This window comes from Pelophylax lessonae (assembly GCF_965119305.1).
Source record: "Pelophylax lessonae genome assembly, chromosome: 1".
Taxonomy (NCBI): domain Eukaryota; kingdom Metazoa; phylum Chordata; class Amphibia; order Anura; family Ranidae; genus Pelophylax; species Pelophylax lessonae.
In genome coordinates, this window is record NC_138768.1 from 749,672,966 (window position 1) to 749,697,704 (window position 24,739).

The 24,739-nt window shown below is 43.6% G+C and overlaps 1 protein-coding gene across 2 annotated transcripts in view; it reads right to left on the reverse strand.

The window, feature by feature from the left end:
* The window catches only part of GNPDA2 (glucosamine-6-phosphate deaminase 2), a 35,547-nt gene extending 15,469 nt beyond the window's left edge, over positions 1-20,078 (reverse strand). Inside the window, exons 1-3 of one of the 2 annotated variants that reach the window (XM_082244198.1) lie at positions 19,966-20,078; positions 13,438-13,605; positions 9,150-9,251 (exon numbers count right to left, since the gene is read on the reverse strand). In XM_082244198.1, the coding sequence (XP_082100324.1) occupies positions 9,150-9,251; positions 13,438-13,561 (226 nt within the window). In that variant the 5' untranslated portion in view covers positions 13,562-13,605; positions 19,966-20,078. Of the gene's footprint in view, positions 1-9,149; positions 9,252-13,426; positions 13,606-19,965 lie in introns of those variants that run through there. The other variant, XM_082244199.1, reaches the window with a different exon arrangement.
* Positions 20,079-24,739: the final 4,661 nt, after the last annotated feature.

A 24,739-nucleotide genomic window follows, 5' to 3' on the forward strand; every position in this document is an offset into this window, starting at 1 on the left:
GGATTATATTAGATGTATAGATCAGCAACCTGCATGTTTTTATGTCCCTTAACTTTCTGTCCTAGTGATAATGGTAACGCGGACATAAAAAGAGGGTCAACGGGGATCCCTGACAGGGTTCTATCACCTCATCAATGTAAAAAAGTTCTGGCTTCAGATATACTTTAAATGCAAATACAACACAATGGCAGTTCACAAACTGCTACACTGAAAGATCCACTTTATAGGCTAGGAATCAGAACAGTTTGGGTCAGTTTTCTGGTTAAGAGGGGGTTTAGAAGTAGACTTACATTAACTATAAGGTTCAGGTTAAATGTTTTAACTTGAGGCATCCTATGTGTGCACAATATAACACCTATTTTCTGTAATCATGGTAATGTTAATCACCCATCTGAGCATAGGAAAAAAAAAAAAAGGCTGGTAAATTTCTGCTTCTTTAGTCACTTCTCCACCCAACTTGTGACTGGCCAATGAAGGGAGGGGCAGCACAGTGTTTAGGTCTTCCATTTGCTCTCCCTTCCCATTAGCATGGCATCTTCTTAAGCATGCCAGGCACTGTGCAAAGTCTACATGGCTTATGCTGTTTTCACTCAGGAGCCTGAAACAAGGCAGATTTAGGTAAATATGCTGGCGACATGTAAAAACACACAATGCTTTAAACTACATAAATACTTACAGTGGGGAAATTATTTGATCCCCTGCAGATTTTGTAAGTTTGCCCACTTACAAAGAAATGAAGGGTCTATAATTTTTTTATCATGGGTTGATTTTAAAATGATAGACAGAATATCAACCAAAAATCCAGAAAACACACATAAAACAAATGGTATAAATTAAGTTGCAGGTCAGTGAGTAAAATAAGTATTTGATGCCCAAGCAAAACAGGACTTCGTACTAGATAGAGAAACCCTTGTTGGCAAGCACAGAGGTAAGACGTTTCTTGTAGTTGGCGATACCCCGCTCCTAAGGATATCTATGTAGTGTACAATTACCTCAGTGGTGATAATTCTAATAAAATAATTATGTTGATAAATTATTGTGCAAGGAGTATTAAAAAAAATATTTGTGCAATGGATAATATTCAATGTGTTGTGTCAGAGTAAATAAACAAACTATAACTATTGATAGTGATAAAAAAATGTATTCAAACAGGATAAATCAATAAATATATAAAAATGTGTATAAATAAACTGATCTATATAATAAGGTGCTTATGGTGATATTGTGTTCATAATAGATTCCACAAATATATATATATATATATATATATATATATATATATATATATATATATATATATATATATATATATATATATATATAAATGCGCCAATAAAGTGTTCAGTGCAAATATAAACCAAGGTATTCTTTTAGTGTATTTCACAACCTAGGATAAGGTGCCAGATTATATTATAAAGTGCTCAAGTGTCCCAAAACAACGAAGGAAACGCTGATCTTCCTCTTCCAGGTGTCAGTGATATTTCGTCCACCTTTACACCATTTGATTAAAAGGTGTTCTTTGGTGCTCTTCACCTATGGGTGTGCTACATGCTCACCTCAAACTTTCAGGTAATGCGCCTTTAGATCTATAAAAGATCCAATCTCTCCTCCTTTCCTTCTTTGGGTGTGTATGGTGGGGTATATGGGATGATGGTATACTCCTCCTTATCTGGATCAGGTTGGGGGCTCTCTGGGGGTGCCTCGGATCTCAAAATAAGGGGCCAATATAGTGTAGTATTTTTCAATCCAAATTTATTCAGTAAAAAAATCGTAATAACTCACATTTAAAACTGACGTTCTTATCTGTTTGCAAATATGCTGCGGGACTTGCTTCCGTGTCCCGTAACGTCACTTCCGGTGCTATGCCCTACGCGTTACATCACGATCGCTCACTTGACTTCTTCAGGTGATCACACCCATACATATACAATGACCCAAAACATACCGCTGAGGCAACAAAGGAGTGGCTCAAGAAGGACGACATTAAGGTCATGGAGTGGCCTAGTCAGTCTCCAGACCTTAATCCTATAGAAAATGTATGGAGGGAGCTAAAACTTCAAGTTGCCAAGTGACAGCCAAGGAACTTTAAGGATTTAGAGAAGATCTGTAAAAAAAGAATGGACCAAAATCTCTCCTGAGATTTGTGCAAACTTGTTCAAATATAAAATTTTACTCCTGTGCTTGCCAGCAAGGGATACTCTACCAAATACTAAGTCATGTTTTGCTTGGAGATCAAATACTTTTTTTACTCACTGAACTGCAACTTAATTTGTACTATTTTTATTATGTGTTTTTGGTTGATATTCTGTCTCTATCATTTAAATAAAATACACATATAATGAAAAGATTACAGACCCTTTATTTCTTTGTAAGTGGGCAAACTTACAAACTCTGCAGGGGATCAAATAATTATTTTCCCCACTGTACATATACACACACATAAACGGTGCGCTTCTGGTTACGATGCAAAAAATGAATTACTGAGAATATATCAATATACACATCAGTGAATTGAAAAGTCCATAAGGTTCAATATGGAAATAAATCCATGTGCCAATAGCAATGAAAGCATATACAGTATGTGCCACTTTGTGTTGGTCTATCACATAAATCCCAATAAAATACGTTTTTGGGTGTAACATGACAAAATGTGGAAAATTTTAAAGGGGTATGAATACTTTAAGGCACTGTAGTGGAACGAAGATGTATCTAACTCTTCTCAAGATAATGATATATCCCACGGGGTGGCACCAAAGTGTGACATCTTTCACAATATTTTTATTGAATAAAGACAAACTCACAAAACAGTGAACCGATGCCAAGGCCAGTGGCAGGCAGTAATTTGAGGAGGATTACATACATACTAAAGACAAGTAGGCCTATTATATGGTGTAGCTAGTAGCTTCAAACAGAGACGAAAGGTAACCAGGTGAGGATGCCTCGGTACCTTTACAGTCTATGGGGTAAAAAAAAAAAAAAAAATCGTATAGCTTTTAATGATCAAAACCTACAAGATATGCTAGGCAAACAATATTCCAGAGATCATCATGTAGCCAATATCATACAATACCGGAAATTATTCCATATACGAATATAGGTCAAAGTGCAAGAATCCTCTCAAAGACCAAAAAAAAAAGGGGAATAAAAAAATATATCTATATAAAAATGATTGAGAAAACTCCACATAACCAAAAATAAGAAGTAAAAGAAGAAGAAACAGAAAAAAGGAAAGAAGAGAAAAAGAAGTGCAAGAGTAGAAGACCAAGAAGAAGATAGTTATGAAAGATAAAAGAAGCCCCACCCCAGGGAATCCAAGGCCGCCACCAGTGGGCTCAACAAAATTTCCTTTAAGTCCAAAAAAGCAGGAAGGCGGGCTCGTCGCTGGAAACTGGTCCAACCAAAGTTGCCAAATCTTAGGAAATTTGTCCCTAGTGTCCGCGAGTATCGCCGTAAGCTTCTCATTCATCAACGTACCATGCGCCCGTTGCGTCACCTCCTCAAAAGAGAGTAAAGGCGTTTTCCATGCCTTTGCAATGGTTTGTTTAGTAGCCATAAAATGTGTGTTGCCAAGATACGTTCATGTTTTGTTAACTCCAAGATGGGCTTCGCAAACACAACCTTGGGTACGTAGGGAGGTATTTTGCAATTCTCACTGGGGTATACTACCATCTGCACATAAACTTTGAATGAATTCTCTAGTGCTATAACGTCACAGGAGGACCGAAAAATAGCCTCCTACATCTTGGAACAGTCCTCAGGGGATTGGAAGGGCTCCTAAATCTGCCTCCCGTCGTACATGTGACATCTTTCACGCCTGCTGATGTCGGCTGTCAAAGAGGCTCTATGCAGTTTGAATGCTATTTATTGACCCGAATCATGCAAGTACCTTGTGGTGTTTTTAACATTTAAACATGTACTGGTAGTATTGACGCTATGTGCAGCCTATGTTCTTTTTCCTCTATGGCGGCTGTTGGATCTGAAGTTGTGGCGTTGGCATTGGGGAATATCATATGTTGAAACCCAGTGGACCATACTGATCCCATTTAGAGACACACGGAGGAGTCTATTATTTCTCATGTGTGTTTGATCTCTGTAATTGGGGATCACAACAATCTGTTAAGGCTTGATCAGGGTGGAGGGCATGTGTGTATGGTGGAATTCCTTAACTACTTGGCGTCCGCGCTATAGCCGAATGACGGCTACAGCGCGGATCTGAATTGCTGGGAGGGCGTACAATGACGTCCTTTCGGCAACGAGCGTCCTGCACGCCCTCTGCGGAGCGCGCCCGGCTCGCTCTGTGATCAGCGAGTCCATGAGACTCGCCTGATCGCATATCAGAGATCGGGGGGATCCTGACCCCTTACTACGTGATCAGCTGTCAGCCAATGACAGCTGATCATGTAAAGTAAACAGCAGCCGGCGATCAGCGTTTTTTTTCTCCTCACACTGTCAGTGTGAGGAGAAAAAAACAACGATCGCCGGCTGCTGTCAGAGGGACATCGGTCCTGAAGAGGAGAGGGATAATTTGTGCCCCCAGTGCCACCTACCAGTGCCCACTAGCACCACCTACCAGTGCCACCTATAAGTGCTCACCAGTGCCACCTATCAGTGCCCCATCCTAAGTGTCCCCTACCAGTGCCACCTATTAGTGCCCATAAGCGCCACCTACCAGTGCCGCCCACCAGTGCAGCCTACCAGTGCCCATCAGTGCAGCCTACCAGTGCCCATCAGTGCAGCCTACCAGTGCCGCCTCCTCAGCGAACATCAATGAAGGAGAAAAATTACCTGTTTGCAAAATTTTATAACAAACTATAAAAACAGTTTTTTTTTTTTTTTTTTTTTCAAAATTTTCGGTCTTTTTTTGTTTGATCAGCAAAAAATAAAAACCCCAGTAGTGATTAAATACCACCAAAAGAAAGCACTATTTGTTTGAAAAAAAAATGATAAAAATGTCATTTGTGTACAGTGTTGCATGACCGCGCAATTGTCATTCAAAACGCAACAGCGCTGAAAGCGGAAAATTGGCCTGGGCAGGAGGGGGGTTTAAGTGCCCAGTAGGCAAGTGGTTAACAATTCACGTGGTTTGCCACACGGTAGGATATGTCATCTTGAGAAGAATTAGATCCACCTTCATTCCACTATATGCTTTCATTGCTATTGGCACATGGACGTATTTCCATATTGAACCTTATGGACTATTCAATTCACTGATTGTATATCGACACATTTTCAGGATCTCATTTCTGGCAGAGTAACCAAAAGTGCACTATTTCAGTGCTGGGAATCTTTCCTTTTAATATCTTTATAAAATGATATAGGGTCTGGAAATAAAAGTACCATTTCAGTCTTTGCAGATGACACCAAGCTTTGCAGTGGAATAACTTCTTTTTTTTTTTTTCCAATAAAAAGCTTTATTGCAAGAAAATCGAATACAAACAAAAGCATTAACAACAATAGTACAGTTTGAAATGCATTGATATAAGTGAGTATCATATATAAAATACAAGGAAGGAATCAAGGCCACAAAAATGTTACATATCAAGATATAAAATATAGCTAACTGCTGTGGCCTGATCCCTGAAGGCAATAAACATAAAGCAATTGAACGCTGGGGGCAAGCCCACAGCAACGGCTAAGCCGTATAATAGAAGGAAAGAAAGAGAAAGAAGAAAAGAAGAGAAAAAAAGGTGTGAGAAGGAAGAAGGAGAAAGGAAACAGAGAAGGGTAGGTGGGATAGGGACAAGGTAATGTGTGGGAGAGTTACAGTTGAGCATTTTGATTACAAAAACAGGCTTAGTATACATATCGTCCAAATCTGTGGGATTCGGATTGCTGAGGACAGACAAGCACTAATACCACTCGAATCTAATGGTCAAAGAATCTGGTAAAAGTGTCAGAAAGTATAAATTCACACCAGGGTCGCCAAGTTCTGTGAAAAGCTGAATCATTTTCCTTCTTAATAGCGAGAATCTCCTCCATCTCATAGAAAGTTTTAACTTTTTCGGTCCATTCCTTTGTAGTAGGTCTGGATTGAGTATTCCAGTGTAGAGGGATGACTGCCTTTGCAGCATTGAGTAAGTGCCTAGCTAGAGATTGCTTATACTTCTTATAAGTTAAATTATGCAAGTGTAAAAGACAACAAGCAGCATCTAAGGATAATTTGGTGTTGGTGATATATTTTATGAGATGTATGATCTCACTCCAGAATGATTGAATGGCAGGACATGACCACCATAAGTGCAAAAATGTTCCTCTACCTCTCAGGCATCTCCAACATCTATCTGAGACCTGCGTGGACCAGATTCTAAGTTGTACCGGGGTAATATACCATTGTGTCAGGATTTTAAAAGAAGTTTCTTGAACTCTCGTGCTTAAGGAGCACTTATGAGTAAAAACGCACGCCTTTTCCCACTGTTTTTCAGTAAAGGTGCGGTTTAAATCTTTTTCCCACACTAGTTTGTATTTGTCAGGCAGAGCCCCAGTAGGCTGGGACAGCCATTGATAGGCCTGTGAAGTAGTTTTAGTGCAAGGAAGTTGTCTAAAGCAAGTCTCTTCAAGAGCTGTTATCGAAAAAAATTATGAAGTCTTTCCTTTTTAACTTCCTTACAGGATGTCGAGAGAGAAAGAGAGAAAGAGAGAAAGAGAGAAAGAGAGAAAGAGAGAAATTTGCCCCTGTACAAATTAGTGAGAGTCATGTGGAATATGCAGTTCAGTTTTGGGCACCAGTTCTTAAAAAGGATAATCGGGGAACTGGAGAAAGTGCAGAGAAGGGCAACCAAACTGATAAGAGGCATGGAGGAGCTCAGCTATGAGAAAAGATTAGAGGAACTGAATTTATTCCCTGGAGAAGAGGACATTAGGGGGGAAATGATCAACATGTATAAATACATAAGGGGTCCATATAGTGAACTTGGTGTTTAGTAATTCACTTTAAGGTCATCACAGAGGACAAGGGGGCACTCTGTACGTCTAGAGGAAAACCGATTTAGTCTCCAAATACAAAAAGGTTTCTTCACCGTAAGAGCTGTGTCTCAAAAAAATTAAAGGGACACTTTTTAATCAGAGTATAGCATCAAGTCAATTAAACTCCTGGGATTTTGATCTGGTCCGTTAAGTAGCAGAGGGTAATCAGTTTCAGCTGCTTTGGTGTTAATTAAATTAACAGGTGCACTAGATAGGCAACAATGAGACGACCTCAAAAAAAGGAAAAAAAAAAAAAAGAATGGTTTTACAGGTGGAGGTCACTAACATTTTTATCCCTACTCATCTTTTCTGTTTTTCTACTAGTTTAGCACTTGGCTAGGGTCAGTGTCACTACTGGTAGCATGAAGCGATACCTGAACCCTATAGAGGTTGCAAAGGCAGTCCAACATCTGAAGAGCATGGAGGAGATTCCGAGAGACAGGCAGTTACTCTAGGAGAGCAGGACAGGGCCATAGAACGTCCTTAACCCTTCAGCAGGACTGGTATCTGCTCCTTTGTGCAAGGAGGAACAGGATGAGCACTACCAGAGCCCTAAAAATGACCTCCAGCAGGCCACTGGTGTGAATGTCTCTGACCAAAATCAGAAACAGACTTCATGGAGGGTGGACTATGGACCCGATGTCCTCTAGTGGGCCCTGTGCTCACTGCTCAGCACCGTGGAGCTCGATTGGCATTTGCCATTAAACACCAGAATTGGCAGGTCTGCCACTGGCGCCCTGTGCAAGTCTGCCACTGGCGCCCTGTGCTTTGCACAGATGAGAGCAGGTACACGCTAAGCACATGAGACAGATGTGAAAGGGTCTGGAGAAGCCGTGGAGAACGTTATGCTGCCTGTAACATTGGGTCAGTGATGGTCTGGGGAGGCATATCCATGGAGGGGCACACAGACCTCTACAGTCTAGACAACGGCACTCTGACTGCCATTAGGTATCAGGATGAAATCCTTGGACCCACTGTCAGACCTTACGCAGTGGGTTCTGGGTTCCTCCTGGTGCGCGACAATGCCCGGCTCCATGGGGCAAGAGTATGCAGTCAGGTCTTGGAGGATGAAGGAATTGATACCAATAAATGGCCCCCACAATTGCCTGACCTAAATCCAATAAAACACCTCTGGGACATTAGGTTTCGGTCCATCAGACGCCGCCAGAATACATCTCAATCTATTCAGTAATGCCCTGGTCCAGATCTGGAAGGAAATGCCCCAGGACACCATCAGTCATCTCATTAGGAGCATGCCCTGACATTGTCAGGCATCCATACAAGCATAAGGGGGCCATACAATTTATTATTCTGAGTTGTTGCAATGAAATTTCAGCAAAATAGACTAGCCTGCTGCATCATTTTTCACTATGATTTTCGGGGCTTTGAATTCAGCCCTCTGTAGGTTGATAATTGTCATTTCCATTAAATGATGTGGCATCCTTTCGTTCCTAACACATTACCCAGTCCATATAAGTATAGATATTCAGCATGAGATTTTTCCCCATTGGGATCTGATGTATTTTCAAAGTGTTCCTTTAATTTTTTTGACCAGTGTATATATACTGTAGGTTTTCACACCTGACGGTGATATATCGGCTCAGCTCTTTGATAACTCAAAAACACTTCAGCGCAGAAACACACTTTGGTTAAAAAAAAAAAATTATGTAAAAACCGTCTATTTAAAAAAAAAAACAAAAAAAAACACAGGAAGAACACCAGCTTTAAAAATAGCTGGTATTTGGCTGTAATAGTTTCATATTATTATTGGGCTGTGGAATATTTTATTCTGATTGGCTGACATAACTAAACACACTTTGATAAAGAGAAGACCCCACTTTTTTATTTAAGTATACAGCATGTTATACCTGTACTCAAAGCTGTGTATTTATTCTCCTTTTATTTATCTACATTATAAAAAACAGAACTATGAAAAACCTACAGTAAGCCATAATGTTGCTCCTTGTTATGTTTAAAGGATTTCATATTAGATCGTCACCATAGCACACTACTCAGTAACTAATAATTAAATTTTGGACATATTTTTTGACCCGATCTCCCCTGTCTACTGCCAGTAGTCTTTATGCATCCAGATACAGTAATTTAACTGGAGAGAAGTACAGAGGTCAAACCACCAGGTAGAAAAAAAAAGAAAACAATTTGTACTGTTCATGCAGTCAACTTACCTACATATTCATCCATATTAAAAGTCTTTACATATTTAAAGGATAAATCCCCATTTTTGTGGTACTCAATAAGTTTTTTGTAACATCCCAATGGTGTGCTGCCTGTAGAAAAATATGCACAGTCTATAAAAATGAATCCATGTAAAAAACATATTAAAACATGCACGTGGTGTTTGAAATCCTGAATAAAAAACTTTACATTTTCTTGTAGAGACACATACCTCATTTTATTGTAATACAGGATTATACCTTATTTCACAAACATCATCTATCAACAAATGGCCGATCTAGAATGCAGTAACAGTATGGTGTAGTATATCAGCCAATCCAGACTCATATGCAAACAGTACTCCAATGTGTGTTATTACACTGGCATGGACAAACATAACAGTGTAAGTGCCGGGTCACACTTGTGCGATGCGGGAAGGCTGCGAATTCGCAGCCTGTTCCCGCATCGCAAACGCACATCTGGCAGTTCACACTGCCATATGCGATACGCTGGGGGTGTCAATGAAATGTTAACGACACCCCCAGTTTGATCGAATATCGCAGTGAGATTTGACAGTTCGCACAGGATCGGATCGCACAAGTGTGAACCACTGCGCGGTCCGATCCTGATGCGGCTGAAAACATGCCTCATGTGCGTGTTTGGTGCAGGTGCAGTGCGAATTTAGCCATACAAAGTGTATGGCTGAATTCGCACTGCACATCCGATCGCATGTAATGAAGGAGAAGTGGGCTCCGATATTACATGCGATCGCCGCACACGTGGAAGTGTGAACCGGCACTAATACAGAACACAGAGCAAAGTCTGAGGGGAACCAGAGTCCACTTTACTTTGTGCAGGCCCCCTACCCCTTCATAAACAACTTATTAGAAAGTATAGATGTATCCATAAAAAAAAAAAAAAGTTTGTGTTTATTCTTTTCCCCCGTTTTCTGCCACAGGAGCTAGGCAAGGATGAAGTCATAATGCCTTCCACTAAATCCTGCGAAATACAGAGCAAGAGAAATCTTGCGAGAAGATACTCTTGCAACAGACTGCTGTGCCGTCTTGTGGAATTTCATCTGCTGTGCCTTCCTGAAAAGATGGTGACACGTTATGCCCAGTGATGTGGAAGACAGAGGTAAGGCAAGTATGAAGCTATACTTACACAGAAATGTTTTACCCCTACTAACAGTATGACATTTGTGAAGGGGAGGGAGGCCCAGGCGATTTGAGCAAACCCTGTACTATACTGCAATGTCTGCTTTAAAAACACCTCTCTGGAAAAGGTTTGAACCTTTTACCATTCTACAAAAATGATGCTTTCATCCCTTCCTGTCCATCCACTTATTTACTAGAGCAGGAATTGTGGGGGCAATCTCCCCTGTAGGGACACAGACAGCAATAAAAGACTAACCCATACCTACTGCATCACAAAACACAGAAACCGTTTGAGTGAAGCCAAGTTTAAAAAAAAAAAAAAAAAAAAAAAAAAAAAAAGTCTTATTTTATTGTTACCTGAATAACAAGAAACACAAATACACTGAAGTGCTTATTATTTAATACTAAGCACATTTACAAATTATAAAATATGCAAAATATGCCATACTCTTAAGCGACAGTATCATGTACTTTTAGTGAACATATTATTTCAGCGTAAACTTTTCATGCAATTTCACATTTTCACAGGCTTGGTCTTTTTAGAGATTTGTAAATTAGCCACTAGAGGGAGCAAACAATTTACATTCGCTTTACCTTCTTCTTAAAGCGGAGTTCCAGCCACAAAAAAAAATTTCAATGAACATACCCCCAGGACAGTCAGGGCTAGTACATTCCACAATGGCTAGCCTCTGATCTGTCCCGGTTTGCACTTACCTGCAAGAAATACTCACTTTTAAAAATTTCTTCTCCAGCGTTGCCATCTCTGTTGTGGGCAGCTGAAGCCAGCGCGATCCTCTTCTGCGTCTTCTTCCGTGTCTTCTCCCAGAATGCGCCTTCACCGGCCCCCCTCGTCACATCCGGTGTGGCGCCGCATTCCTCCACAACTTCTGGGCATGGCCAGAAGCTGTTTAGCAGGGAATGCGGTGTCGCACCGGAAGTGACGAGCGGGGCCGGTGCATTGATTCCTGGGAGCGATGACGTTCAGCTCCCAGGAATCATTGCAAACCGGAAGTGACGGCCGGGCCGTGCGGCCGAGGGAGGAAGTGGAAGATAGGTGAGTATTTCTTTCTACAATTACAAGGTAAGTAAAAAAAATAAATAAAAAATCCTAACTATCCAATTCCTTTTCAGGTGAAGAAAAGCAAGCGGATGGCCACAAAATCTATTATGTCGATTATGTGGCTGGAACTCCGCTTTAACCACTTCCATACCGGGCCTATTTTGGCACACCTCTCCTACATGTAAAAATCATTTTTTTTGCTAGAAAATTACTCAGAACCCCCAAACATATGTTTTTTTAGCAGAGACCCTAGGGAATAAAATAGCGGCTGTTGCAACTTTTCTTGTCACACGGTATTTGCGCAGCAATTTTTCAAATGTTTTTTTTTTTTTTTGGGGGGGGGGGGGGAAACACAACACCAAAGTTAGCCCAATTTTTTTTGTATCATGTGAAAGATGTTACGTCGAATAAATTGATACTCAACATGTCACGCTTTAAAATTGCGCACACTCATGGAATGGCGCCAAACTTCGGTACTTAAAAAATCTTCATAGGCGACACTAACAATGTTTACAGGTTACCTGTTTAGAGTAACAGAGGAGGTCTTGGGCTAGAATTGTTGCTCTCTCCATCTAATGTTTACAATGATGAGTTATGTAAACATCCCTTATAATAGGAATAGGGCATGACTGGTTCTCTTTATGGAGAGATGTGGGGTCTACAAGTCCTCATATCTCTCCTCTAGGCAGGAAAGACAGAGAAAAAAAAAAACACTTCAGCCCTTTTAGCCGAGATCGGCAGCATTTACAACTGCCAGACCGGGCCTCAGAGTCAATAGAGACTGCCGGGGACCTTTTCTGGCTCGCCGATGACACGGGCGAGCCAGTAGTAACACCGGAGGCCCTCCCCCCTCCCGCTCCCTGTAAGAACGATCAAGCAGCTGAACTGCCGCTAGGATTGTTCTTATGATGAAGGGAACCGCCGGCTGCAAAAGATATCTGAATGATGCAGCAGCTGCAGGCATCATTCAGATATTCCCACTCAAAGTCCAGGACGTCATATGACATCCTTGGGCTGGAAGAAGTTAAAAGAACAAAATGTAATATATTGCAGCTTACCAATCTTAGGATGTGGTGTTTGCACTCAATATGTTTCAGGCTAAGGCTGGCCATACACTATACAATTTTCTTGTTCAACTTTCCTTTAGATTTACCAAAACCATGTAATATAGGGTTAAACCTAAACACTTTCAATTTGTATGCAGTCAGGCAGGCCCTTGCACTACATAGTTTAAGGTAAATCTAAAGGAAATTGAATAAGAAAATTGTATAGTGTATGGCCAGCCTTAGAATATTTTTAGCAAGTACAGAGAATACCAGCTGATCTTGCTGTCAATAAAGAGTCCTCCTCACTCCCTGTAAGCTGCACTGCGGCACAATCAATGTTTTTTTTTTTTTTTCCCAGCCACTATGGGGTGTACACAGGCCTTGCCAATGATGCTTTGCTTCACAGCCATGGCAAAAAAATTTAATTGCATGTCACCTTCAGTGGTGGCTATGTGGTTCAGCCTTTTTAGGGTTAGACATCATATCGCCACCTCACTGCCTGTCAAACGCCCCCTCAGAAAAGTGATTCACCACAGATAAAGGGGCAGCATAGGCTGCTGCACATGGGGACGAGCATAAAGAGTTAAGCCCCGTACACACGTACCGATTGTCGGCCGTAAATATTCAGCCACCGACCGATCGGCCAATTGTAGGCTTGTTAGTATGATGCTTCCGACAGCGCATTTTCGGCTGAACAGAATCTGTCGTGCAGACTTTAAAATATTTGTTGGCCGTCACCAGAACGGCCGATTGTTCGCCAGTCAGTACAGATTTCAGCCGACAGACAGCAGATTTGCAAGACTGGGCATGCTCAGAGAAGAAAAAAGACAAGGAAAGTTATCCATCACATGAAATCACTTCTGCTGTCGGCTGTTGTTGGCCGACAAAATTCGTGTGCAGTCTTTTGCAGTTTTCAACAGACATGACAGCCCTGGACAAAAGACGGCCGATCGTTCGGCCGACGATCAGTACGTGTGTACGGGGCTTAAAACTGTAGAAACAGCATTAAAACAAATAAAACTGACAAGAGTATAACCTGTTGGTAATCCGATAGTGAAGTATCTGTCTGGTCCTGGATTGAACTGGATGATACGATTACATATATACTTTGCTGCCCACTCACTCGCCAGGGAATAGTCATCAAGAATTACTAGTCTCATGTTTGTGAAGATTAGCGCTGTCTCCACAGCATATGGCTCCCAATCTGCAATCAAAAACAGAAAATAACTTAAAAATGTTTATATAGAGTTTGCTCACTATTACCTTGATTGAAAAATTGTATTTGTATTACACCAGAAATTAGAAAATACACCAGAGCCGGGTTATAAGAACTGGAGCAACCAAATTATTTGATATAAAGTGCCTGGAAAAAGTATTTTTACTCCTTGAATTTTTCCACATTTTGTCAGGTTACAACCAAAAATGTAAATGCATTTTATTGGGATTTTATGTGATAGACCAACACAAAGTAGCACATAATTGATAATTGGAAGGAAAATGATAAATGGTTTAACATTTTTTACAAATAAATATCTGAAAAGTGTGGCATGCATTTGTATTCAGTCCCCTTTATTCTGATACTCCTAACTAAAATCTAGTGGAACAAATCGCCTTCAGAAGACACCTAACTAGTAAATAGTCCTCCTGTGTGTAATTTAATCTCAGTATAAATACAGCTGTTCTGTGAAGCCCTGAGGAGGTTTGTTAGAGAACAAACAACATCATGAAGGCCAAGGAATACATCAGACTGGTCAGGGACAAAGTTGTGGAGAAGTTTAAAGCAGGGTTAGGTTATAAAAAAAAAAAAAAAAATATCCCATGCTTTGAACATCTCATGGAGCACTGTTCAATCCATCATCCGAAAATGGAAATAGTATGGCACAACTGCAAACCTACCAAATATGGCTGTCCACTTAAACTGACTGGCAGGGCAAGAAGAGCATTAATCAGAGAAGCAGCCAAGAGGCCCATGGTAACTTTGGAGGAGCTGCAGAGATCCACAGCTCAGGTGGGAGAATCTGTCCACAGGGCAACTATTTGTCGTGCACTCCACAAATCTGGCCTTTATGGAAGAGGGGCAAGAAGAAAGCCATAAGAGGTCTCATTTGCGAGAAGCCATGTGGGGGACACAGCAAACATGTGGAAGAAGGTGTTCTGGTCAGACGAGACCAAAATTTCATCTTTTTGGCCTAAAAGCAAAAATGCTGTGCGGTGGAAAACTAACACTGCACATCACCCTGAACACTCCATCCCCCCCGTGAAACATGGTGGTCGCATCATGTGGTGGGGACGCTTTTCTTCAGCAGGGACAGGGAAGCTGGTCAGAGTTGATGGGAAGATGGATGGAGCCAAATACAGGGCAACCGGTTAGTCCAAAAAAAGACTTGAGACTGGGCGGAGGTTCACCTTCCAGCAGGACAACGACCCTAAACATACAGCCAGAGCTACAGTGGAATGGTTTAGAACAGCCCTTTATAACCAGGGGCGTCTTGGCAAAATGCCTAAAAATTGATCAAAAATTGTATACAAGCCAGCAGGTGGATCAAGCCTTACTTTTAGTTACACAAAAAGCCATAGGTTTTTATTTTGCACCATTACGACCTTCTAGACACTGGTATCCCAACAACCAAAGATGTCATCCATTGATGAGGATGTCTGTCACCTCCACAGCATCCTTGTTTGACCCTCATCTGCCTCAGCAATGGGGTGACATTAGCTGACTAATGGAGAGAAATTGAGGAAGAAGAGAAACATTGGAATATTAGTCAGTACAAGTGTGCAAAAATGTATTTGCTTTGGAAGAAAAAAAAAAAAAAAAAAAATCACCTCAAACGTTGATTGTCCTACATGAGTGAATGTTGCTGCATTATGTAAAACGATTAGAATAGTTTTTTTCCAATTTAGAATGGGTTGCCTTAATCTTAAAGGGTGCCTTGAGATTGTCTATAATTTCAAAGGGTGCCTTGACTGAAAAAAGGATGAAAAACACTGGTTTAGAATCAAAATATATCTGTGTGTAAGAATAGCCCAGTCAAAGTCCAGACCTAAAACCAATTGAGAATCTGTGGCAAGACTTGAAAATTGCTGTTCACTAGATGAGCAAAGCTGGTAGAGACCGACCCAAAAAGACTTGCAGCTGTAATTCTAGTGATCTACAAAGTATTGACTCAGGGGGGCTGAATACAAATGCACGCCACACTTTTCACATATTTGTAAAACATCTGAAAACCATTTTCCTTCCACTTCACAATTACCGGTATGTGCCATTTTGTGCTGGTCTATCACAAAAAAATCCAAATAAAATACATTTACCGTATATACTCGAGAATAAGCCGAGTTTTTCAGCAAGTTTTTTCATTCTGAAAAAGCCCCCCTCGGCTTATACTCGAGTTACTGTCTTTTTAAAAATGGTGCCGCCTGGCGCCGTGTCACCGCGCATGCCCAGAAATAGCCGAAAGTGTATGGGCTTTCCCGAGCATCGGCGGCGCATTCACAGTGATGTATTGGCGCCACAATTTTTAAATCGAAGGCGCCTCACCGACAGGTGAGACTCCTCCGCAGCCCCTGCATTTCCTCATGCAGTGCTGCGGGCATGGTACAGGACATTCTCCTGTACCATGCCTGCAGCACTGCATCTTCTGTGCCATGCCTATACCATGACCTGTGGCATGCCTATACCATCTGTGCCATGCCTATACCATGACCTGCGCCATGCCTATACCATGACCTGCGCCATGCCTATACCATGACCTGCGCCATGCCTATACCATGACCTGCGCCATGCCTATACCATGACCTGCGCCATCTCCTGTACCATGCCCGCAGCACTGCATCTTCTGTGCCATGCCTGTACCATGCCTATACCATCATCTGTGCCATGCCTGTACCATCTGTGCCATGCCTATACCATCATCTGTGCCATGCCTATACCATCATCTGTGCCATGCCTATACCATCTGTGCCATGCCTATACCATCTGTGCCATGCCTATACCATCTGTGCCATGCCTGTACCATCATCTGTGCCATGCCTATACCATCATCTGTGCCATGCCTATACCATGACCTGTGCCATCTCCTGTACCATGCCCGCAGCCCCTGTTTTGTGTCTCGTGGTGGTCCAGACTCCAGTTGAGTCCAGTAGCTGCTGCATTTCCCACCCTAGGCTTATACTTGAGTCAATACGTTTTCCCACTTTTTTGTGGTAAAATTAGGGGCCTCGGCTTATATTCGGGTCGACTTATACTCGAGTATATACGGTAAGATTTTGGGTGTAACATGACATAATGTGGAAAAATTCAAGGTGTATGAAAACTTTTTCAAGACACTGTTTTGGAAAGCTAAACCTGACGGCCAGCTATAAGCAACAGCTGCACAGTTGGCCTACTTTTCACAAGTCAGCTCCATTTGGTTCAGTCTTCTGCAGACAGAGAAGCACCATTTTTAATGTTTGCGCTAAAAAACAAGCACAAACTAGTATCTTTAACTGAAAAGTTTGTCAGTAGCAGCCTACATACAGGGTATCCCAAATTCCCAATCAATAGGCATCAAAATATTAGAAATTCTCATTTCCATTCCTTTAAAGCAGTGGTTCTCAACTCTGGTCCTCAGGGCCCACTAACAGGCCAGGTTTGCAAGATAACTGAAATACATCCCAGGTGATATCATTTGCTGCTCAGTGATTGCAGTATTCTAGTCTGCATCTCCCCAAGGTAATACTTAAAATCTGGCCTGTTAGGGGGCCCTGAGGACTGGAGTTGAGAAACACTGCTTTAAAGTGTAACTGGTCCAAGAACCGATGACACAGACAGGTGTATGGGGGATATTGAGTGTGCATAATACAACAGGGGGATTGATAATGTTTTATAATGATGAAGCCTCATTTCATCTCAATGGTAGGGTCACCAAAAACAATGCACATTACTGGTGTGAAAACAATGTTGTTGTATCTGGTGACAGATTAATGGGGCCATCATTTTTTTTTTAATAATAATGTTAACCGAGGGAACTTACCTCTGCAATGCGATTTACATGCATCCTGCACCAATGTAAGACTAGCTTTAGAGAGGAGGCAAGTATACAAGGTTTAGTCCCACTTGCTGCATCTTTGGTGTGATTTCCATAAAGATGAATGGGAACACATAAAACATGTATGAGACCCCACATTTCTACATGCATCGGCTTGTCATGTTTGGGGTACCATTACCAGCGAACAGCACTGCAAATGTCACATTTCTTTATACTGCATTTCATAAAGACGCACAAAAACATGTGATTTTGTATGCGTTTACAAAATGTGAAGGTGTGAATGGAGTCTAAGAATCTCTGACTATTACAGGGGTGTCCAATCTTTTGACCTTCCTGGGCCACATTGGAGGAAAGAGAATTGCCTTGGGCCACACATAAAATAAGGATAGCTGATGAGCAGTTCCTCCTGCAGCTGTCAGTGGGTAGGTCCAGCCCTGTTCACCAGGTAAATAAATGCTGTATGGCCAGATGTAGGGGAGGGGGGGCTGAGGTGAGCTGTATCTCCCCCCTCCCAGATATCAATATTATCAGGTAGGTTCGGCTGCCGGCCCTGTTCACTATAACGATGGTTTGCCAGTGACTGCACCTCTCTTCATAGCCAGCGATTATCTGTGGGGACCGCAAATAGGTGCAGCCACTGGCAAACCGTCATAGTGAACAGGGCCGGCAGCTGCATCTACCCGCTGAGAGCCGCAGGAGGAACTGCCCCTACAAGGCACACCAGCTCTAACCGCCGGTGTAAATGTAGCTTATGTATGTGCCGTGTGGGGAGGCATAATTCCAGCACCCACCCTAGATATGGCCATGCAGCATTTATTTACCTGGCGCCCCTGCGTTTCCTGCTGCCGTGCTATTGCAAACATGGAAGCTCCAGCTGCTTTGTTCGCACATCATCCCTTCAGATGAGCATGGGAAAGGCTTGTCTGTGTTGGCTGCCATGGCTGTCCTTGCACAGTATCCCCGTCATTCCTTCAGAGGAGCATGGGCTGGGCTTGTCTGTCAGCCACTATGGCTGTTGTTGCACAGCATCCCCATCATTCCTTTAGATGCACATGGGCAAGGCTTGTCTGTGTCAGCTGCCGTGGCTGTTCTTTCATAGCATCCCTTCAAAAAAGCATGGGCTGGGCTTGTCTGCCAGCTGCTGTAGCTGTTCTTGCACAGCATTCCTGGCATCACTTCATATGAGCATGGGCAAGGTTTGTTTGTGTCCGCCACCATGGCTGTTCTTTCACAGCATCCCCAGCATTCCTTTACATGAGCATGGGCAAGGCTTGTCTGTGTTGGCTGCCGTGGCTGTTCTTTCACAGCATCCCTTAAGATAATCATGGACTGGGCTTGTCTGTCAGCCACTATGGCTGTCGTTGCACAGCATCCCCGCCATTCCTTTAGATGAGCATGGGCGAAACTTGTCTGTGTCAGCTGCCGTGGCTGTTGTTCTTTCATAGCATCCCTTCAGATAAGCATGGGCTGGGCTTGTCTACCAGCTGCTGTAGCTGTCCTTGCACAGCATTCCTGGCATCCTTTCAGATAAGCATGGACTGGGCTTGTCTGTCAGCCGCCATGGCTGTTCTTGCACAGCATTCCTGGCATCCCTTCAGATAGAAGAGCATGGGCTGGGCTTGTCTGCCTGCCGCTGTGGCTGTTCTTGCACAGCATTCCTGGCATCACTTCATATGAGCATGCGCAAGGCTTGTCTGTGTTCGCCACCATGACTGTTCTTTCACAGCATCCCCAGCATTCTTGTCTGTGTCGGCTGCCGTGGCTGTTGTTCTTTCATAGCATCCCTTAAGATAAGCATGGACTGGGCTTGTCTGTCAGCCACTATGGCTGTTGTTCTACAGCATCCCCGTCATTCCTTCAGATGAGCATGGACAAGGCTTGTCTGTGTCAGCTGCCGTGGATGTTGTTCTTTCATAGCATCCCTTCAGATAAGCATGGGCTGGGCTTGTCTGCCGGCTGCTGTGGCTGTTCTTGCACAGCATTCCTGGCATCCCTTCAGATGAGCATGGGCAAGGCTTGTCTGTGTCCACCACCATGGCTGTTCTTTCACAGCATCCCCGGCGCTCCTCCAAACAGGTCCGGGCCGTAACTCTCTGGGGCCGCAGACTGGACACCCCTGCTCTACCATATTCCTGCTACAGGAAACCCCTGACATGACTGCCACACAAAGACCCTCTCCCTGTCATCCTCCACCTAAATCTCCATCACTGACTGGAGATTGAAGGAGTGCCCAGGGCTCATTCCTTAGGACAAGGCGTCCTCCCTCTTCATAGGAGGTCCCAGTACTACTGATGAGGACAGTCTGTGCTCTCCACACCCGTACTGGGCAACATGATGAATGACAGGACATTACAATCCTCACCGGGAGGGGGCGCACTCACTGAACCACACCTCCCCTCACCCTTCATTGGAATAGCAGAGCTCCCTGCGTGTACAAAGTGCCCCCTCCTCCACACACACACGGGATATCCCCTCTGCACCTAACATATCACCGCCATGACACATAGCGACCCCTCCAACCTCAGCAATTCCCATACCTGAACAGTCTCCGCCAGCGAGTCACCTGACACCTATCACATGACCTCCCTTTCACAACTCTGCTTGTCACGCTACGCTCAGCGTGCTCCGACGTCTCTTGGTTGCACTTTGGTTGGCGGAAGTGATGGCTAAAATATAAATGATTGTTGTCATATGGCGCCATCGTGCGGTGTAATGTATAACTGCAGCCTCATACTACATTTCTAAATTACTGCATTTTTAAATTCCAAAAGCCAGCAAAAAGGAATAGTATTGGTAAAAGAAAAAAAAAAGAAAAAAAAAAAAAAGCATTTGTGGGATTAACTTATAATTATTTTCCTATAATTTTTTTAAGGGGGCATGGCTCACAAAGAGGTATGAAATAATAATAGCATTATTATTATTATCAAGCTCATACAAGGGGTCAGGATTTTATAATGTACAATGCAACACATTAAGTGCGAGGGTCATGAGTATGTAATGTACAATGTAGCATGGGAAGTTCAGGAGTATGTAATGTACAACAAAAGGAAAGGAAGTGCAGGGGTCAGGAGTATGTCATTTGCAACAAAGCATTGGAAGTGTGGAGGTCAGGAGTAAGTAATGTACAATAAAGCATTGGGGTTGTGGGGTCAGGAGTAAGTAATGTACAACAAGGCATTGGAAGTCTGGGGTCAGGAGTAAGTAATGTACAACAAAGCATTGGAAGTGTGGGGGTCAGGAGTAAGTAATGTACAACAAAGCATTGGAAGTGTGGGGTCAGGAGTAAGTAATGTACAATAAAGCATTGGAATTGTGGGGTCAGGAGTAAGTAATGTACAACAAAGCATTGGAAGTGTGGAGGTCAGGAGTAAGTAATGTACAATAAAGCATTGGGATTGTGGGGTCAGGAGTAAGTAATGTACAACAAGGCATTGGAAGTCTGGGGTCAGGAGTAAGTAATGTACAACAAAGCATTGGAAGTGTGGGGGTCAGGAGTAAGTAATGTACAACAAAGCAATGGAAGTGTGGGGTCAGGTGTAAATAATGTACAACAAAGCATTGGAAGTGTAGAGGTCAGGAGTAAGTAATATAAAACAAAGCATTGGAAGTGTGGGTTCAGGAGTAAGTAATGTACAACAAAGCATTGGAAGTGTGGGGTCAGGAGTAAGTAATGTACAACAAAGCATTGGAAGTGTGGAGGTCAGGAGCAAGTAATATACAACAAAGCATTGGAAGTGTGGGGGTCAGGAGTATGTAATGTACAACAAAGCATTGGAATTGTGGGGTCAGGAGTATGTAATGTACAACAAAGCATTGGAATTGTGGGGTCAGGAGTAAGTAATGTACAACAAAGCACTGGAAGTGTGGGGGTCAGGAGTAAGTAATGTACTTGTCAGGATCAGTGTCATTACGTGGGTCACCTGCTGGTGGCACTGTTGTTCCTGGAACTGAGGGGCGCAGTTCCAGGGCCCACCAGCGGGTGTCTCCCAGCCGCTGGACTGTTCTTTTAATTAAGCTGCACCTGAGGAGGACTGCTGAGGGAATATAAGCCCGCCCTTCACTGAGGCTCAGGGCTTCAGTATTTTCTCTGCTAGCTGTGTCCCTGTATCCTGTATCCTGTATCCTGTATCCTGTATCCTGTATCCTGTATCCTGTATCCTGTATCCTGTATCCTGTATCCTGTATCCTGTATCCTGTATCTGGCTCCCTGCTTTCCTTGTCTCCTGTTCCTGTCCTGTCCTGCTATTGTTTGCTCCATCCTTTTGTATATAGGTTGTTAGGTTCTATTGGGGTTTTGTACTGTTATCATTTATATTTTGTTTATGGTCACTGGTGTTGGTATTGGAGTGTCATTTTGCTTAATAAACTTAGTTACATCTTTATCCATCTGGGTCCTGATTCCTTGCTGCAGCCAACTGATCTGATCACCCTTGCTGGATGCCTGCATGTGGTATCCCTGACAGAATACTGAAGCCACTAACGATCAGATTGGTTGCACCTGGGAATTAGGAATTTTCTGGTTGTTGCAAGATGCAGTCAGAGGAGGTCTTTTATTTTTCTTTGCTTGTAACAGAAGACAGGGAATATTGTCGCCAAATTTTGAAAACTTACACTAGTGAGCAGTTGTTGAAATGCATCCGTCTGGCCCACTCGTTTGTTGACCAAGGCAGAGTTTTGTTCAAAGAGATTCAGCCACTTATTCAGCTCTGTGCAGAGTTGGCTTTATCTAATACCCCTAAGGGTGGTGATGATTATTCTCCTCCTTTTAGTGTCTCTCAGGTGGTATCTCTTGTGTGGCTCTTGGAAGATGATAAACCCTATTTCATTGAACATTATTCAGTGTATTCTCCAGAGGCCCTGTTGGATTGTATGAAAGCTGTATATTCTCTAATCAGACAAGGGGGTTGTAAATTGAGTTTTGTTCAGGCCTTACTGCAAACCTGGTCAGATCTTTCCAATTTAGCATCATCTAACTCACACCAATTCACTTCTGCCTCTGGACACCAGTTTTCTCAAAGTTTCTCCTCTCCGTTACCCGTAGCAACCACAGCTGCAGTTAGGTATGGTTTGCTTTCTACTGCTTGTTCATATCCTGGCTTAACGAGTTGCACTTTTCCTGCATTTAACCCTGTGAAAACTTCCTCTACTACTCTGTTGCCCCTAGCAACCTCTCAAATTCTCCTCTGTAACTGTCTCTCCTTTTCCACCATCTCCCAATACTGCCATTTCGCTTCCATCTACTTCACAATCTATTCATAGCCCTGCAACCACTAGCAAGATTCCTGTATCTAAACCTAAAAAGAAAGGGAGATTTTTCCCAACACATACAATTATACCTGTTAACCAGCCTGCTGATCCGGTGCCTGTTTCTCAGCCTGCTGTCCCAGTGCCCGCTGTTCTGATGCCCGCTGTTCCAGTGCCCACTGATCTGGTGCCTCCTACGGAGCCTGCTAATCCAGTACCCCCTGATCTGGTGCCTCCTACTGAGCCTGCTGATCCAGTGCCCACTGATCCGGTGCCTCCTACTGAGCCTGCTGATCCAGTGCCTGCTGTTCTAAAGCCTGTTGTTCCAGTGCCCACTGATCTGGTGCCTCCTACTGAGCCTGCTGATCCAGTGCCCACTGTTCTAAAGCCTGTTCCAGTGCCCACTGATCCAGTGCCTCCTACTGAGCCTGCTGATCCAGTGCCTGCTGTCCTGATGCCTGCTGATCCAGTGCCCGCTGATCTGGTGCCTCCTACTGAGCCTGTTGATCCAGTGCTCACTGATCCGGTGCCTCCTACTGAGCCTGCTAATCCAGTGCCCGTTGTTCTGATGCCTGTTGTTCCAGTGCCCACTGATCCGGTGCCTCCTACTGAGCCTGCTGATCCAGTGCCCACTGTTCTGATGCCTGCTGATCTGGTGCCTCCTACTGAGCCCGCTGATCCAGTGCCCGCTGATCTGATGCCTGTTGTTCCAGTGCCCACTGATCCGGTGCCTCCTACTGAGCCTGCTGATCCAGTGCCCGTTGTTCTGATGCCTGTTGTTCCAGTGCCCACTGATCCGGTGCCTCCTACTGAGCCTGCTGATCCAGTGCCCACTGTTCTGATGCCTGCTGTTCCAGTGCCCGCTGATCTGATGCCTCCTACTGAGCCCGCTGATCCAGTGCCTGCTGATCCGGTGTTTGCTGTTCCAGTGCCTGCTGAGCCACGGTCTGCCGCCCTGTTTGATGTGCCACTGTCTGTTGCCCAGCCTGGTGTGCCACTGCCGGATATCCTGCATGCCGCTGGTGCTCCCCTGCTTGATGTCCAGCTTGCCTTCAGTCCCAGTGTTGGGACATGTGTTGCAATGAGGGCAGGTGTATCCCTAATGTTACGCCTCTTCAGGAACTTGACCTGTGGGGTGCCTAAACGGCTTCCAGACCCTGGTGGTGGGGCGCATGATCAATTGCTGGACTCTGGTGGCACGCCTTTCGGCAAGTTAAAGGACTTTGGCCTAGAGAGTGCTAGAAGACCCACAGACATGGAGATGAGACCTTTTTGGACTTTCGGGGTAGAAGCACAATGGTGCGTCCGGAGGCCGCTCCTTAAAGGGGGGGAACTGTCAGGATCAGTGTCATTACGTGGGTCACCTGCTGGTGGCACTGTTGTTCCTGGAACTGAGGGGCGCAGTTCCAGGGCCCATCAGTGGGTGTCTCCCAGCAGCTGGACTGTTCTTTTAATTAACCTGCACCTGAGGAGGACTGCTGAGGGAATATAAGCCCGCCCTTCACTGAGGCTCAGTGCTTCAGTATTTTCTCTGCTAGCCGTGTCCCTGTCTGAGCCTGATCCTGAAACCTGTATTCTGATCCTGAATCCTGTTCCCTGTACCCTGCTTCCTGTACCTGGCTCCCTGCTTTCCTTGTCTCCTGTCCCTGTCCTGCTATTGTTTGCTCCATCCTTTTGTATATAGGTTGTTAGGTTCTATTGGGGTTTTGTACTGTTATCATTTATATTTTGTTTACTTGTTTATGGTCACTGGTGTTGGTATTGGGAGTGTCCATTTTGCTTAATAAACTTAGTTACATCTTTATCCATCTGGGTCCTGATTCCTTGGTGCAGCCAACTGATCTGATCACCCTTGCTGGATGCCTGCTGTGGTATCCCTGACAGTACTACAAAGCATTGGAAGTGTATAGGTCAGAAGTAAGTAATATACAACAAAGCATTGGAAGTGTGGGGGTCAGAAGTATGTAATGTACGACAAAGCATTGGAATTGTGGGGTCAGGAGTAAGTAAGTAATGTACAACAAAGCATTGGAAGTGTAGAGGTCAGGAGTAAGTAATATACAACAA